Source organism: Aspergillus lentulus (assembly GCF_001445615.1).
Source record: "Aspergillus lentulus DNA, contig: Alt09, strain: IFM 54703, whole genome shotgun sequence".
Lineage (NCBI taxonomy): Eukaryota > Fungi > Ascomycota > Eurotiomycetes > Eurotiales > Aspergillaceae > Aspergillus > Aspergillus lentulus.
The window spans coordinates 2,148,617-2,165,646 of record NW_028322117.1 but is presented as its reverse complement, the minus strand read 5'-3'; the positions used below and the strand labels follow the sequence as shown (position 1 = coordinate 2,165,646).

At 50.3% G+C, this 17,030-nt stretch overlaps 7 protein-coding genes across 7 annotated transcripts; 4 read left to right on the top strand and 3 right to left on the bottom strand.

The window, feature by feature from the left end:
* Window positions 1-317: 317 nt before the first annotated feature.
* On the top strand, window positions 318-1,645 carry ALT_5534 (4-hydroxyphenylpyruvate dioxygenase family protein; the record flags this gene model as incomplete). The annotated part of the gene is made up of 3 exons (XM_033554707.1): window positions 318-988; window positions 1,041-1,205; window positions 1,261-1,645. The coding sequence occupies 3 exons, from the start codon at window positions 318-320 to the stop codon at window positions 1,643-1,645; spliced, it is 1,221 nt and encodes a 406-aa protein (XP_033410598.1).
* A 1,187-nt stretch (window positions 1,646-2,832) lies between these two features.
* On the top strand, window positions 2,833-3,203 carry ALT_5533 (Dabb family protein; the record flags this gene model as incomplete). Its single annotated transcript, XM_033554708.1, has 2 exons — window positions 2,833-2,934; window positions 2,991-3,203. 2 exons carry the CDS (start codon window positions 2,833-2,835, stop codon window positions 3,201-3,203), a joined length of 315 nt encoding a protein of 104 aa, XP_033410599.1.
* A 632-nt stretch (window positions 3,204-3,835) lies between these two features.
* Window positions 3,836-6,630, bottom strand: ALT_5532 (putative GTPase activating protein (Gyp5); the record flags this gene model as incomplete). Its single annotated transcript, XM_033554709.2, has 4 exons — window positions 3,836-3,898; window positions 3,954-4,895; window positions 4,962-6,530; window positions 6,595-6,630. 4 exons carry the CDS (start codon window positions 6,628-6,630, stop codon window positions 3,836-3,838), a joined length of 2,610 nt encoding a protein of 869 aa, XP_033410600.2.
* Window positions 6,631-7,484: 854 nt separating this feature from the next.
* On the bottom strand, window positions 7,485-8,264 carry ALT_5531 (Rab geranylgeranyltransferase BET4; the record flags this gene model as incomplete). Its single annotated transcript, XM_089599924.1, has 2 exons — window positions 7,485-7,864; window positions 7,925-8,264. 2 exons carry the CDS (start codon window positions 8,262-8,264, stop codon window positions 7,485-7,487), a joined length of 720 nt encoding a protein of 239 aa, XP_089455801.1.
* A 1,120-nt stretch (window positions 8,265-9,384) lies between these two features.
* Window positions 9,385-11,960, top strand: ALT_5530 (WD40 repeat domain-containing protein; the record flags this gene model as incomplete). The annotated part of the gene is made up of 3 exons (XM_089599923.1): window positions 9,385-10,162; window positions 10,446-11,731; window positions 11,805-11,960. 3 exons carry the CDS (start codon window positions 9,385-9,387, stop codon window positions 11,958-11,960), a joined length of 2,220 nt encoding a protein of 739 aa, XP_089455800.1.
* Window positions 11,961-12,738: 778 nt separating this feature from the next.
* On the top strand, window positions 12,739-13,350 carry ALT_5529 (uncharacterized protein; the record flags this gene model as incomplete). The annotated part of the gene is made up of 2 exons (XM_033554712.1): window positions 12,739-13,019; window positions 13,101-13,350. The coding sequence occupies 2 exons, from the start codon at window positions 12,739-12,741 to the stop codon at window positions 13,348-13,350; spliced, it is 531 nt and encodes a 176-aa protein (XP_033410603.1).
* Window positions 13,351-13,747: 397 nt separating this feature from the next.
* Window positions 13,748-16,367, bottom strand: ALT_5528 (WD40 repeat and Utp12 domain-containing protein; the record flags this gene model as incomplete). Its single annotated transcript, XM_033554713.2, has 2 exons — window positions 13,748-15,737; window positions 15,796-16,367. 2 exons carry the CDS (start codon window positions 16,365-16,367, stop codon window positions 13,748-13,750), a joined length of 2,562 nt encoding a protein of 853 aa, XP_033410604.2.
* Window positions 16,368-17,030: the final 663 nt, after the last annotated feature.

The window sequence follows — 17,030 nt, the reverse complement described above, 5'->3', positions numbered from 1 at the left end:
CTCAGTCATACCACGTCAGGGCTAAAATGACGCCTCCAAAACCGTTGAAAAAGCGTCGCACCATTAAGCATGAGCCAAGTCTGGTTGGCTGGCTGGTTGCAGGGATCACGGAACACTGAAAGTCTATTAACAATTTGTGACGAAGGGCCGGGACCGGGTCGGTGAAGCGATAGATATGATATGAGAGGCAACTCTAATAATAATACCTTCTACTGCCAAATAATGATTACGAAAACATGCGAAAGCTTTACCCCCTGCATTCTCTTTCCCTGTGCTACCCCTGAGGCAAATAAATTCCACTCTCCCATGTCAAAACCATGACAGTCTCAAATAATGTCGAGGAGAACATCTTCGCTTCAAATTTAGGCCCGGAATATGTGGGATTTGACCACGTTACGTGGTATGTGGGCAATGCGAAGCAGGCAGCTTCTTACTACGTGACCCGGATGGGGTTCAAGCAAATTGCTTATCGCGGTCCTGAAACCGGTTCCAGAAGTGTTGTATCGCACGTTGTCTCCAACGGCCAAGCTATCTTCGTTCTCACTTCTCCCATCCGTTCCATGGCAGGGACAGGCGGATATGATGATGATCCTGATGTTACCGAGGCAGATCGGAAATTGTTGAAGGAAATTCACAGTCATCTAAACAAGCACGGCGACGGTGTCAAGGATGTTGCTTTCCGAATTGATGGCAATATCGAAGCTGTCTGGAGAAGAGCAGTAGATCACGGAGCTGCTCCAGTTGCGGCCCCGACAACCTTGAAGGATGACCGACATGGTTCAATCACCCTGGCCACGATCGGCACCTATGAAGATACAGTGCACTCGCTGATCAATCGTCACGACTACTCCGGCCCCTTTCTACCAGGCTATGAAGCCGTAACAGACGACGATCCCATCAATCGGTTGCTGCCATCGATCGACTTCATTGAGATAGATCATTGCGTTGGCAATCAGCCGTGGAACGGTGTCGATCCGATTGTGAAGTAGTACGTATAGGTGCTCTTCCGCGCTGAAGGTTGCTAACCGTGGTCGTTTCAGCTATGAGGACTGCCTTAACTTCCATCGGTACTGGACTGTAGATGACTTAAACATGTGTGGCGAATACTCCGCCATGCGGTCGATCGTCGTCGCCTCACCTAACGAAGTGATTAAGATGCCCATGAATGAGCCGGCTCAGGGTAAAAAGAAGTCACAGATTGAGGAGTAGGCCATTACTGCACCGCCTGGTAAGAAAGCGTCTGAGCTGACCAACTGACAGGTTCGTGAACTACTACAACGGCGCAGGTGTCCAACACATTGCCTTCCGAACACACGACATCGTCACAGCTGTCACGCGACTCAGAGAACGAGGCGTATCATTCCTCGAAGTTCCCAGCGCATACTACTCGGACCTGCGTCGGCGACTGTCGCACACCGGACTAACGCTCGAGGAGGATATTGCTGTTCTAGAAAAGCTCCATATTTTGGTGGACTTTGATGAAAAGGGATACTTGCTTCAGATCTTTTCCAAACACGTGCTCGATAGGCCCACGGTGTTCATCGAGGTCATCCAGCGCAACAACTTTGACGGCTTTGGAGCTGGAAATTTCAAGAGTCTGTTCGAGGCTTTTGAACGTGAGCAGGCACGAAGAGGAAACCTTTAGACTCTAGAGTAATTCCTTCATATCCGGCGGCCTGGACCATCTCTGTAGATTAAACTTGCTTAGAAGAACATCCTCCCGTCACGGCGAGGGACTGAATTAATCGATGCTCCACTCCATCGTAGATCTGAATATTCCTGAGCCATCCGTCGTGATTGGAATCCGCGGCTAAGTCATCTCATTCTCCTTTACTCCCCTACCGTTGTCATATCCACCTCATTTCCTTGCGGATGAAAGTCCTCCTTTGATCGAAGGATCACCTCAACCCTCATAGAGCTCCCATCACTCGAATTTAACCGGTATACCTCCATACGGTGGTCACAAGCACCCCTTCATCCTCGAGCAGTCACCAACAGCACAATGACTGTACAGGGCACTTCACACCCGATACTCCCTGTTCAAGCAGTTCCTTCACTGCATACTATCTGATCGGCTGAAGACAGTGTACCTGTGTTTCTGGACCATCTCACTCTCTAATTCGCAAACCAAGCTCGGCCAACTCCGTAGTCAGGAACGATGGCCAATATGCAGATGAGAGGTGAGTCGAACAAGAGCGAGTGCACTTGTGGAAATCAACTTAGCCGCAGCTCAGCAGACGACGGGGCGGAATATGGCGCTCGCAACGGACGATTTCCGCGCTTCATCATCAGCGGAACAGTCAACTCAAAGTGTGCAACTATGGACATACGACTCAGATGTGCGAAATGGTAGATGACGATGTAGGGCACACTTGAACAAATTACTCTTCTCATGGTGTTCAAAATCCCAGGACTGCGTGGTTTCAGACAGGTATTCCAGCGTACACTACGTGGCTGTTGAACCGAGGGTAGATACTAAGGTACTTCACCATCCGTCGGAAGAGCTCAATCGTCGGCAGTCGGGCCTGTACTACACTGTACCATGCACGATAAATCAGATCCAATTGCTAACAGCATGTAGATAGAGTCTCCAAGAACTATCGTATCAATCTTTAGAAGACCCGAAGTCCACAAATACCCCACACCGCGGGGATCCCCCCAGGCCCATATAAATACCCGACGATATCCATCCGGTAGCGGAAAGTGGGTGGCACGACCATACTTGAATCTTCTCTCCTCTTTATTTTCATCTCAAGTACCTTTACTTTACCTTAAAAAATTCCCTCCTTCAGGTATATACGCCGCGGCAATTTCACATCCGGAGTCTCGAAAATGGCCCCCATCGAACGCATCACTCTTTTCAATGTCCCCAAGGCGGAAGACCGTGCCCGCATCTTGGAGCAGTACAAGGTTCTTGTGAAAACTGCTGTGAAGGTTTGTTTCCTCCGGCTCTAAAGTTGGATGGCTATTGACGGGGTGCCTGTGGACAGGATGGGAAACCGTATATTCTCAGCGCGGCGGCTGGCGAGTCGTTCCCGGATCCTCGCAACAAGGGATTCAATATCTCTGTGAAGACGACTTTTGCCTCGATGGAGGACATGGAGTACTATGATAACGAGTGTGAGGCGCACAAGGCGCTAAGGGCTGTGGCGGGGCCGGTGAAGGAAGATGTTCTCACGACTTATTTCGAGAGCGTTCTGTGATTTATTCTAACTTGTTGGTTCGCTTCAAGACCTATGGTAATATGGTTACGGAATAGAGGACCGGTCATGCTTGTATAGAAGAAAATCTAGGCTGAATGCCGAGTTCATGCACATATTTGGATAATCTCAATTCGATGATATACATGGCACACATCAAGTATGCTCTTTGCCATAATCGCAATCCAGAACTCTCCGGTCACGGACCTGGGAATGGTATCCAGTCAACATGATGAAGATCACCTGTTCAGCATAAATGCGGTAAGCTGAGACCCAGTAATAGCAATTATGTCCCTCGCAAGCGCACCGCATATCTCGTCAAAAGTTGTCGGAGACAGGTGCTTGTAGTCTTCCCTTCCCAGTAATCACAGGCCGAGGGGAACGAAAGACGTACGGAGGTCACAATGAAAGAACATTTTCTACACTTCGGCATCCATGTAATTGCACAGTGGAGCTCCGTAGGCATGCAGTATAAGCTGGTCATGGCCGGCGCATAGGCGTCATAAATGTACATAGAAAACTGCCGGTGCCACAATGGCTCCGTATGATTAGCGGATTGGCAAAATCGAGTTCGGATGATACTGCTGAACGTGGTGAAGGACGCAGACTCGCGTTGCATAACACATTTCGCAAGTCTAATCAAGAGCTTTGCGAAGATCACTCCATTTCTGTTTGAGGTTCTCATACTTTTCGTGTATCTGCAGCAAAACGTTAGATCGGGACAGATCGTCCAAACAATCGCTGAATGCTTACCTCAGCCCATTGCATCTTCGCCTCCACGAGCTCACGCTCCATCTCCGCCATCTGCTCTGACAAAGATCGATTTTCGTTTTGAACTTCCATGTTGCGCTTCATTATCCGATCCATTTCTGTGCGAAGCTTCTCCTCGACCTCTGCGGGCTGCTTGTCCACAACAATCTTCAGCTCGCTAACCTGGAGTTTCAGAGCATCATTGATGTCGGTGAGCTCCTCATTTTCCACCTTGAGGTGCACGAGTTCTGAGGCGAGCTGTACATGCTCTTTATCAGACGCCTCGGCTTGCTCTTCCAGGAGGCGTATCCGAGCACTTTGGCTGGCCACAGTGTTCCTGAGCCCCTCCAGTTCAGCTTCACGCTCTCGCTCCGAGCGCACTTTTTCTTCCCACTCCGCAGTGTAGGCGCTGATCGTTCCGGGGGCCAGAGTAATTGCACAAGCGTCCTGCACCATGATATCCGCCCTATAGACCTCCTTGTCCGCTGCGCCAGAGCTGCCGAAGAACCCCGACTCGAGAATCAAAGATGGTGAAGGCTGCTTATCAATGTAGACATCGAACAGGCGTTCTTTCAGGAAGGTAGTCAGTGGCGTCATGTCCTTCATTGTCAGTAGGGTCTCAGCATTGCGGCGCATGATAGCAATTGCAAATTTGAGAATGGTGCTCTCAAGACCTTCTTCGAATATCAAATCATAGATTCGGAGAACAAGTTGTAGCGGGAAACGGTAAGCGAAAAGGGTCAGAAACCATTGAGTGGCATAAAGTTGGGGATGAACACCTCGCCGGCGAAGGTGACAGTAGAGGGCTGGCTCCCAGTCCTCCAGCAGGCGTTCGAAGACGTACAAATTGCGATGGAGACCAGGCATGTCATTGATAAACATCTCCCGCAGGCCATACTTGTTCATCAGCTTTACTAGCAACGTAAAGGCCTCGGCCTCATCCATCTACGGGGACTTGTAGTTAGATAATACGATTCTCCCACTAAGTGCAGGTTAGGGTTGAGTCCTTACGTTGAATAGGAGCGGCATGACAATAAAGTTCATCCCCTGCGCATATCCCACGGCCTCGTCGTAGAGAGCGTAGGCTTTACATAGACCGAACAGGCCTTCTTGGTTTCCTTGCGACACAAAGTACCGAGAATAGCTGGTGCGCGCCCCAAGATCGCGACGAATAGCCTTCTCCAGCTTTTGGAGTGCCACGGCATCTTCCTTGGCTTTCTTTTTGCGAGCTATCTCGTTAGCAGCCTGCTCTTTAGCCAGCTTCTCAGGATCAATCTCCTGGGAGGGGCTCGGAGAAGATCCGTGATTCGAGTGCGCGGTCGAGATCTCCGATCGCACAGATGCGCGAGATGAATCCAGGGACTCCTGTTCCCCTGTACCGTTTGTGACTTGCTTTTCTTTATCCGTGCCGCGGGCAACGAGATCTCTGTAGACTTCTTCCAGCTCCGGATTCCTGCTGTCAGCCAGAATCTGCCAGATGACTCCTCGAATGGTCTGGGGGATTCCTCGCTTGATGGCCGCATTAATCTCTTCTGAATTCGGCCCTTTGAGTGCCTGCGGACCATCGTTCACAAGTTTCTGCCACAGCTCCCAATCGACAGGTGCAGACGCATCGGTGGCAGATGCAGATAATCCCGAGACCGTACCCGGAGGCAGATTGGGGTTGACTGTAGGCGGAACAGTGGGCGGCGAAGCAAGAGGTTGAGTAGAGACATGTTCTTCTTCTTCGGGTATACTGGGAGGACTTCCAGCAGAATGACTGATGCTTGCCCGTCCTGACGCGACACTTGCTCCGTCGTTCTCCGAAACCAGTCCTTCATCTCGCATCCTTAGTAACTTGAATTGGTCCTTTAGGCTACTGCGCCTTGGTCTCCTGGCCGCTAAACCATCCAAATCTTCTCCGTCATGCTTGGCCAACTCGGAATTGCTGGAAAGAGTAGAGACGGACGCGGCCGTGTTCCGCCGACTAGTTTGCGGTGGAGGCGACTTGACCTCGCGACTCGCCGTTGAGCTTCGGGAAAGCCAGGCAAATGGGCCAGTGAGTTTTCGGGTCATGGGTGGCGGCGGAGCAGGAACCGATGGGGCCGGGGTCTTGTTCATGGGAGGTGGACCCCACGAGTTGGAAAGGAGATTGCCAGATAGTCCCTGGAGGGGCATGCTTTGAGCGGAGGATGCTGAATTTCGGGAAGGTACAGGGGGAACGTCGGACATGGGCTCCTGGCCCAAATTATTCTGCAGGGTAATGTCATCTAAGTTGTTACTAGCAAGATTCACCTCGTCCAGAGAAGTCGTTGATAGTCGGTGGGTCGTCAACAAGGGCGATTTTGGAGATCTGGTCCTGCGAGGCGTTTCATCCGTCCTGGACTGCCTTTCCGACCTGGCATCTTCAGTGTCCTCATCCTTCTTAGCTTCGTCCTGAGTAACGGATGGGAGAGATGGCGCTTCGGTGAACTGAGGTGTTGCACCTGTTCCGCTCGGAGGGCTGTCTGTGAGAGAGCGTGTAGATGAGCTCTGAGGAATCGAGACGGTGAGGCTGGGGTTGCTGGTAGTCTGTACTTCAGAGGCGTCATCGAATGAGTCCTTATCGACATCATCGTCAGTCAATATTTCCCAAGTAGGAACAAATGCCGGGAAAGACACTCACCCCGTTGTACTCGGCACTGGTTCGTCCGGAAGACATGGTGCACTCGACCGCCTGGAGCCAGCTAGGCGGACGATTTCGATCTTAGAGAAAGCTCTTTAAGGGTCCGTAAGATAATTTTGATCACGAAATAAGAGGTGCCGGAAGATCAGGACAACAAAAGTCCATGATAGGGGAGGGAAGGGGGAGGCGAGCAGTGGGCGGAGGTGCGATACGTCCGAAAGGGAGCGGAGGTTGGATGGTCTGAACTCAGAATGGAACAAAGCCACCAGGCAAATCTTGGGTTGGTAAAGGGGGAAAAGGGGAAGGAAACAAGTAAGACAAGTAGAATGTCAAACCCAACTTCAAGCAATTCAAATGGCTTAATGGTTGACTACCTACTTACTCTAGTCTCTTGGAGTTGGGAGTTGATAACTCTCTCCGCTCAATAATGGATCTAAGGTACCGTTATTTTGATGGGAGAGCCAAGACTGTTTGTGGCTAGTACCTTAGGTCTCGACCTAGTTCTACGGTTGGGAGACGGCGAGTTGGCTGGCCCACAGTTTCAGGTACCAGTTGTCCACTGTTCTTATTTTTAAGCTCTCATCATTATTACCTACTTAGCTGACTCTGATGGTCGCCTACGTCAATCTACAACCTGTTCGATAAAGGATGTAGATAATAGTTTCTGTGACCGCTGAGACGCACGCTCCTATCGTGTAACTGAAACGCTGTTGCCACTTGTTATTCTGAAACTGGTCCGATGTTAGTTTCGAGATGCATGTCACCCGCTCCACACTCGATCGGCGGAACTTCAAGAGGCAATAATGTGCAAGGTAGATAAATAATCCAGATTATGTGGTTCAGGATCATCATGAAATCGTCGTGGAATTTCCACAACATAACCAAATCGTTCATACATCGGCGCAGAGCGACTTCTCGAAATCTAGCCATCGTCCACATCGTAGCGGATCCAACTTCTTAAGTTCAGAAAGCCAGCTTAAAATGTTCTCCTTGTCGGTACTGGGCATAGTCCCTTTCACTTTCGTTGCCAAAAGAGTACAGTCAATCAGCGCCTGGTATATGTATTTGCAATCCTCTGCCCCATCAAGCATGTCTTGAATCTCGTCGATTTCCTTGCGCAGATATTCTAACCGTTCATCATTACTCAGATTTGGCGCCATCGTCTGATCTGATAGTGAAGGATCAAAAGTACACATCAGGTTCTGGTGATAGAACCACAGTGACTGGTCGTAAGGGTCACACAGAGCACGGTGGATGAGCTCCAGTTCTGCTATCCCTGTCAGCATCGTCCCAGTAGCAGACACCTATTCAGATTGAATGGAGAACTGACCATCGTCGAGCATCTTCTTGCGTGTCTCGTCACTGGCGGACCGCTCGCTCAGCAGTCGCTGGATGAGCTTCGTGCGATAGTGCCAGGCAGAGAAATTGGACAAATTCGTGCCTATCATCTTCTTTGCGTACTCAAATTCACCCTGTGCCATGCTTCGCACTTCCTGGTCTTCCGGTGCAAGGTTTTCCAGTGACTCTACGACAAATCGTCTATAACCCCAGCCATGGAAGTTTCTGCTATCCAAGCTAAGCATCTTACCCACAAGGGCAAGCTCTTCTTGCCAGAATTTCCGAGCAACAGCTCGAGGGAGAAGACGCTTGGCTTCATCAAGAACCCACATGCGATAATTCCATATCCAGTAGCACTTGGGAAATTTCCGGAGGAGGGGTATTAGGAATTGCAGATCATTTTTGATCAGCGCTGCTATCTGACTTGTTACAGCCTCCTCTGAGTCATTTGATGATGCCAAATTGAACTCATGTTGCAGAATCCTCCGTCGGTAGTTCCATACTGTATAGTATTCTGGGTTGCTGCTCAGTAATTCAGAGATCTTTTGAAGAGTTTCAGGTGTATAATCATGTCCAGCGATCTGGCAAGCTTCATCAGTCTTTTGTCGTCTACTATGAGGTATGGAAGAAGATACACGGGAAATACAAGCAGGAGAATCGAATCCTACCTTGTCACGAACAAGCCGGTCAAGCGCTTGATAGTTTTGAATTTTGCGTAGTTCCTGTTGGAGGGCCTCTTCGGATCGCTCTCCCAACGAACTGTAGCGGGGAATTCCATGCTACGGAACAAAAGTTAGTCCAAATGTGTAGATATTACATTTGGTCAGATCGTGGAACTATACACCAGCCATATTGAAGTAATAGTCACATCAGCATATGCAGGTCGTTCTGGACTTTTCCCGCGAGACACCTCCTTCGGGGATTGACAAGTACGGTGAAGCAGGCGTAACGCTTGCCTAACAGAAGCTGCCTTCCAGATTCAGAAAGGTCACGTGTTTTGCCCTCATACAAGGACAACCAAAACAACCACACACACTGCCTATACTCTCTTTTGTATCTGACAGTCTCAGGCCCTGTTATGATCCAACAATGTGCTGATCATCAATAGCTTTTACTTATGGCCCCGTGTTTTGCTAGCGGCGCTGTATTTCATTCCTTTTCCATAGCACTTATCAGCCCACATAGTATATACATTTTGTCTCTCGAGCGCGTTACAGAATGACAAATTCGGCATGTCGCTCCTCGAAAAGCTCAGAAGTCTCTGCAGCAAGCAGCTTTTTGCATGATACGCAATCGACAACCAAAGAACGCGAGTCCGTGCGATTAGTCGACTCTGCTACCATTCCTTTGCCTCTATTTGATACATCAATTGAACCTTCGGACGAAGTACAATCTCTTTTGCCTTCATTCGAGAGGCTCTCTATTAGCGCATTTGCTTCTGAAAGTGCGTGCATGAAGAACCGCGGGCAGCAGATCCCCAATAGCACAGACGGTTTTGGAGCTACGACGCTCCTGTCAACAGGCAAGGAGACCGCTATTGAGAGAGGTCGCGGAAGATTTAGGCGGACTTTCAATGGTGTTGTAATGGCAAAGGGCTCTAGGAGCCCAAAATCTCCAGACAGATTCATCCCTTTGAGAGAGTTCGTTGATCCTCCGTCCACACTGTTGCGAATGGGAAAGCCTACGCAGACCCTGACCCCTGAAGAAAAGCTTCTGCGACAACGCACACCGAGCTCAGATCCCTTTATGCCTGAGCGGCCGCGCAGATCTGCAAGTGTCCCGAGAATACAATCCGGGCGTACCTTCGGCCCTCACTATATTCCCCACCTCATCAGCGGCTCAGCTATCAGGAGTGGCAGTGAGTTCGGACCACGGGACCCTCTCAGACAGGTCAGCGCTGGGGCCGTATGGAGCGTCGGTGGAACGTCTGCCATGCTAGGTCGACAATTTATAGGGATACCTGGTAACACTAGAGGTCGCCTTACGAGTCGAGCGACCGCTCCGGTGCATACGGCCAGATTTTTCTCTCAAGCTGCGTCGTCTGAAGAGCCAGAAAAGCACGAGTCGAGAGTAGCTCTTGCTTTGAATATCGACCCGATAGTCAAGATACTGAAGTGCAGGCTATGGCCTCTGCTCGAGTCGAAGCCGAGTCCGTCGCACCCTGATTACGAGCGTTTCTCTCCGTTAACATGGAAAGGCAGCGCCTGGAAAAGGGGAGAGGCAGATCAATGTAAGTCAAGGAATTTGCTTGCTTCCGTTTAGTGAATCTTCAACATTGAATGAGACAGCCTCAATGACGGAGCTATCATTCCAAAATCTATGAAAGCATGTTAGCTTACAGCACTATGCTTGATGCCACCCCTTTGGCACAAAAAGATACTTGTGTTTGTCCGGGTCACTCACATATCAAAGTTTTTCAATAAGATATAATATCACATAATTATTCTTTGTAGAGAAGGGGAGTATCGGCTCTCCAAACCATCTTCGGAGGTGCTAATGTTTGTGCCTGACAGGGACGTCGACCGGTGCAAAAGAGGACGCTGAGAGCATCGTACCAGCACGACCATTCCGGATCCTGGACGCCCCTTATCTTCGCGATGACTTCTATTGCACAACACTCGCGTATTCACCTACCTCTGGAGTTCTCGCTGTTGGGCTTGCCCATCGCGTGTATATTTGGTCGGAGATTTTTGGCGTGCTGTATCCCCCCTTCGCGGACCATCATCCCTCAAATTTCGTAATCTCTCTATCTTTCTCGTCCGAGAGCGGAGGCAAAGACATTCTGGCCGTCGGAAGGCGAAGTGGGCTGGTCACCCTCTGGAGTGCTCCTGAAGCCGAGCCACGCTATGAAATTAGTCATCCCAACAGTATCACTTCGGTGGCTTTCAGGCAAACAGTGACGCGCAGGTTCTCTGAGCGGTTCCACAACGTTGAAGTCAACACAGAGGACCTTGCTGTCGGTGATGAACTTGGCAACATATGGTACTACTCAGTAGAATGGCCCAGTGAGGAGATTCGAGAACAGTTTGGTTGGAACGGTGCTATCACCCTACTTGCCAGAATTTCCGCACATACTCAGAGGATTTGTGGTATAACGTGGTCTCCAGATGGGGCCTACTTGGCCACTGGGGGAAACGATAACGCGTGTCTAATCTTCGAGCTCCGTGATCTCATGCCCTGGCGACAGCTCAACCGTACAACAAAACCTTGTAAATCAGCCCGAACTTGCCAGTCGATAGGCGTGCAATGTCAGAATGCATTCTCTTCCCTTTCTGCAAGCACAAGCAAGCGACTATTCAGGCGGCGTGACTTTCTCAATTTGCTTCCTCCATGGTCTCACTTTCGCCTCGGTTCTTCACAAGCATCACTCCTTAAACACACCGAGTCGCTCGCCTTGGGGACTGAGAGAACGGCAACGATACCCCCAAATAGGCAGAAGCATATATTGGCCCATGCGGCAGCCGTCAAAGCAATTGCCTTTGCGCCATGGCAACCGTCTCTCCTTGCCACCGGAGGCGGCTCGAACGACCGAGCCATTCATTTCTGGCATGCCCCGTCTGGGGCGTGCCTGGCGTCCATCAATGTGTATGCACAAGTGACTAGCCTTATTTGGAGCAAAAGGCGAAGGGAGATTGTCGCCACTTTTGGGTTCGCACAGCCAGAGCACCCGTACAGAATCGCTGTCTTTGCGTGGCCGAGCTGCGAGCAGATCGCAGCAATCCCGTGGGGTCCCTATGGCACTAGTTGGGATGGGATAAGCAACGCTGGTGCAGTTCATTGTGGGCGCGCTATCTGCGCTGTAAGTTACCCAGGAAAGGCACATGTCCTTATGCAGGATCTTCTCGATCGTGCGACCAGCATCTCGTCTTCAGCGTCCACGATCCAGCGCAGGCGAGGGCAAAGCGAACCCGACCGCCGTACGTCGCACCCCATTCAATTACGACCAAGTGCAAAAGAAGGAGGCCTATGGTGCCCTCGGACACTGGATGAGGGATGCATTATCGTTGCGTCTAGTGACCAGACTGTAAAATTTCACGAGGTGTGGAGCAGGCCAAAGAAAAGTACGGCCGCAGCTTGCGGCCCGTTCGGAGGCAGCCAGATTCTTGAAGGACTTGAAGGGCTAGAGAAGCCAGGGAACGAAATCATCAGATAGTTGGGATCTTGTCTTGTGTGAATGCCCCCGTGTTTCAGTTCTGGTGCGATATAAATTCATATCGACGAAGGCGGAGGACATTGACCAGCAAAGAGTAAATATTTTTAATGTATCCTTTCGTATCCCTATTGATCCAATGGCCATATTCTCCTATCCTCGCCGGTGCTTATCGAGTCTGGAACCAGACCAATTATGTTGGGTCCTTCCCAAGATCTTCGAACCGTCGATCATCCGATAGTGTCGATCATACTATACTGTCTTTGCCCTGTGCACAGGAATAATACACACTGTGTATACCTGTACCGCGTACTACATAGTCCCTAGTTTGTACGAACCTTATTGAAGAATAATATACAGAGGAAACACGCCAAAAGTCCAACCGTGCACCATTCAGCAACTGCTGAACGCAATATTTGTCTCGTCTGTGAGCGATAATTGGGCCCTTCAATCTTCGCAGGGGTTGACTCGGCATGCATAATCGCGTCCTTCTACTGGCTCAATAATAATCAGACAGCATGGATCGACATTCCGCAGAGATCAATAGCGCGGTTCAAGCACAAGACTTGTCTAACTTGGTTGAGTTTGATGGAAGGCGATACTCAAGCTTAGGCTTGCGACTTACAGTCAACTTACACACACAGCTTGTCGCCATCATGGTGTCCTTCTTGCAGTTTGTGGCATCCATTCTTCCGGGTGCCATTGCGAGCACAGCCGTGACATCTATGCCTACCACCCTAAACATCACGGTCATCGGCGCCCGAAACAACCTGTCGACGCTGGAATGCTGGTCACTCGAACCGGGTTTCACTTCATCGACTCAACCAGGTATTGCAGGCAGCGCTTCGCTCTCCCTCGGCCCTGTAGGGGACAACGCGACATACACTATTGTTCCCGCTCGATTAGATGGCGGGATACACAATGCTCCCGTGAGACAGTATGTATCATTCCCAGTTTATCCTACTCACGTCGTCCACAAGAATCATATAGGAACGGAGAGTTGCTGATTCGAGGAAAGGTGGGTGATTTTCCTTTCTGGACTGGCACATATCACTTTGCCCCATTCAGAGGACGAGGCCTGGATTCTGGGGGGGAAGCATGGGACGATTCTAGCATTGGATACGGCGGATGTCAGTGCGGATGGGCATTATACGAAGTATCCAAGTGATGAGGTGACGGTCGCGATGGCTGTGCCTTTAGGGGATGAGGAACCAGCGCATCAAGTTTTGTATCAGGGTGCCTGTAAAGCGACGGAGGTTGATTTTTGAATGATGGTTGGTTGCGGTGCCCGGGGAAGAAAATATATTTTTATCATTCCAACCGTGCAGATCAGTCATGTTGGCTGAGGAAGTCATGATAGGATAGTTGAGAGCTCTATGAGTCTCATATGCAGACGATCAGGGCCAGAAGGAATTCTTGAGATTAATTGCGCATATACAAGTATCTAGGTAGTAACTAAATGTATACAGCGAATGGTGTGCCCTTCCACCCTCTAATGCAATCACAGTTGGCGGCCACAGTCTCAGAAAAAAATGAAAGTCTCTTTTACTTTTGTTCAAAAAAAAAAAAAAAAAATTCTCCATCCACATAGTAACAGATCACAGAAAAGTGGCAAACAAGAGGAACCAGACACGGGAGCCTAAAGCAGAAGAATCAGGGTATTATCTATCGCCTTCCCGACTTCTTCTCTTTTCCTCCACTACCGCCAAACCTGGCTTTCTTGGACGGCGGGGGTTGCGCAGAGAGTCCATCGTCATCCGACTCCTCATCTTCGGTGTCGGCGATGAAGTCTGCCATCGAGCCTGCACTTTCCGCATCATCGTCATCCTCGTCGTCCTCGTCCTCCAAAGATTCCTCAGCGTCAGAAGAACCAACGGACTCGTCCGCCTCAACGTCGAACACGTCCTCCTCGTTCTCTTCCTCTTCATCGCTGCCTTCATCCTCTTCATCATCCGACTCGTCCCGTCCGGACTGCTCTCCGTCAATCATGGACTCGTCCTCGTCATAGGTCTGATCACGTATCGACTTGGTCCGCGGCGTTACTGCGTTCTTCGCAGTGTCGGCATCGCTATCCTCATCCTCCAACTCTTCCTGGCCTTCGACGTAAATGACGTTGTCCTCATCCTCGCTGTCCATGCCCTCGGCTCCGCCGCGGAGGGACTGTCTAAGTCCCAGCTGTGCATGCAACATGTCGAGTTTGCCCTTGAGCAACAGCAAGGAAGACAGACTCGACGAGCGCTGGTCCATAACCTTGAACAGGGTAGACATCCGCTTTAGCAGTTCTGGCTTGCCGGCGAGAGCGCCACCATGAGCAACACATGTCCACTGTACCCACACGAGAAGGTGTCCGTACCGGCCCGGGCGAGATGAGAGACGCTCGGCCAGCTTCTGGAGCAGAGTGGCGGCGAGCGACGAGTCGAGACGTTGAATGGTTTCACGGACAATGGTAAGGTCACCTGTATGGAAGCATGATTCGAGCATCCCATTGTCGTTCGTCTTGAGTGACTGCGTAAGGACCGTAGACAACGTGACGCCAGAGGTGATCTGCTGCACCGCTGCGCTGGGTTTCCCAGGGACGAGAGATCCGATACGAACGTCGTCCTCAAGCTCGGCTTCCACATCAATTTCTTCCGAAGCATTGGCCCGTAAAAGCTCGCCAAAGGATGGCTCTCCCGTTTCGTCCTCTTCCGCATCCTCTTCATCTCCGGCTCCTGATCGCATCTCAACGTCACTATCCGCATCCTTCTTCTGCTTCCGCTGCCGAGTCTCCTTCTTCTCAACCTGCTTCTTCGCATCATCGTCGTCGTCCTCCGAATCCTCCTCACTGTCGGCCACTGTTGCATCCGCCCTCGTGTCTTGCATCTCGACATCATCCTCCACGAGGTCCCCTTGTTCGACCACTGCTCGAGATTCATCGACTTGGGTTTCACCTGCAGCTCGAACTCCATTCGTTGTGACCGAGGCAAGAACCGAGCTAGACTTGGTCTTGACAATCTTCTTCAACCCAGTGAAAGCTAGCTCCTCAGTATCTATATCAATGCAGTTGATGCGCTCAAAGACCGGAATGATGCCTCCTTCGGCCCACACAACTAAAATATCAGTTCCTTGGAAAGTTGCTGCGACGACAGGTACAGAGGCATCCGAAGTCTCAGACTGAGTGATCTTGATTGATGACTCCGCCCGCCTCGTCAGTTGCCTTCCCCTCGCCTTGAGACTGGTCTTGGAGCTCTGGTCCTTTGGCGGCACGAAAGGTCTCGTGAAAAGTTCAATAGTACCGTCTTCGGTCACAGCTGCGAGGATTTGCTTCTCGACTGCCAGAGTGTCATCTGTTTTTTGTCCGGCACCCGAAGTCAACGCCAAGGATGATACTTCTGTATCTGCAACGAGGTTCAACACAAGCTTGCGGCCCTCAACGTCAAAGACATTGATGTAGCGATCGCCATCAGAGGCAAGAAAGAGAGCTGCCGCGAGGGAGTCTGTGGAGGAAGTTATAATTTCCCGAATCTGGTTCGGCATCGCTGGGAAAGATGCAGTCGATTCATCTCCTTCAACGTCGATCAGGTAGGGCGTTTGAGAGGCGCAGACGACGGGCGGATTAGAGGGCACGGGGCGAGAAAGGGTGCTATAACCTGTGGATGCTGGTAGATGAATTGTTCTACAAAACACTGTCAGCTGGAGTTATAATGAGGTATCAATGAATTGAAGAAACCAACCTGGTACTCTTTCCGGTACGTAGATCCCATTGCACTAGTTTGTTATCACCACCAATACTCCAACCTTCCTGACCCGGTCGGTTCGCAGTGAACTTAAAATCCACAACACCTCTGTCATGTACACCCTCGAGTGCCCCCACAATCTTGTCTTCGGTAGGCGAGTACATGCGGATTTCGGAGGCGTTTGTACCAAAAGCAACAACTACATCGCCTTGCTCGAATCCATTGCTAGCACCATTGACATCAGAATGGCGCTTCCGCTTCTTCTTCCCTTGCTGATCACGGTCTCTTTGTCTGCTAGGGAAGTAGCCCCAATCTAGAGATGTGATAGTCTCCTTGGGACCCAGGACATGTTCGCATTGTAACCGGCCGGTATTTGTGTCGTGAATTCGGAGGTGCTGACCATCGAGACCCTGAATGACAGACGCAAAAAGCGCCAATTGATACCCAGAGGGTGCAAACGACGCTTTCAGTATCGAAGACTTATTCCCGGTGTATGTGAGGCCGGACACTGCGGGCGATGCAGCGGACGAAGTCTTCGAAACGGGAGGGCGAGAAGCCTTTTTGCCCATTTTTGGCAGACTGTGCGGGTAAAGGTAACACAAGACAGACGCCGAGAAGTATCGTGATCAACGCAGACCTGAATGTTTTGACCTTGTCGAGCTGCCAACGGTCGCCGTATCTGGGCAGTGTTACTGAGAAGGAAAAAAAAGTTCTGTAGAGGCTATATTGCGCTAGTCTGGAAGCGGTCTAGTGTTTGTGAAGTTCCGCGATCAAGTGTCTTATCTAATCCGCTACTGTCCGCTTTTGCAGGCTTTCTACGGAGAGTGCTTACTGCTCAGGGATTTCAAACAAAAGTTCAATCAGCAAGAGTATGAAGAGTGCTATTTAGGTCGCCTTACCAAGGATCATTCCTGAAATCTCAGCTGAAGAGATGGCTGTGAACTATCATCTGCCTAGGCCTCAGCAAAAGTGATTACCATTTGTTGCCTGATTGATGAAAATTTCAGCCATGCTTGTCGCCTCACCGAAAATACTCAAGACTGCGCCTGTACCCAGGCTGGCTTGAAGAAAGAAGACTCCAATCTCCTTAACTTCATTTCATTTCGATATGAGGGCTCATGACATTGTGGCAAATTTCTGGTGACCTCGACATCAAGCAACAGCATCAGATCGCCAATGCTGTTGATACTTTTGACTCCTGAATCTGTTCAACTATGCTGAGCACGTTAATG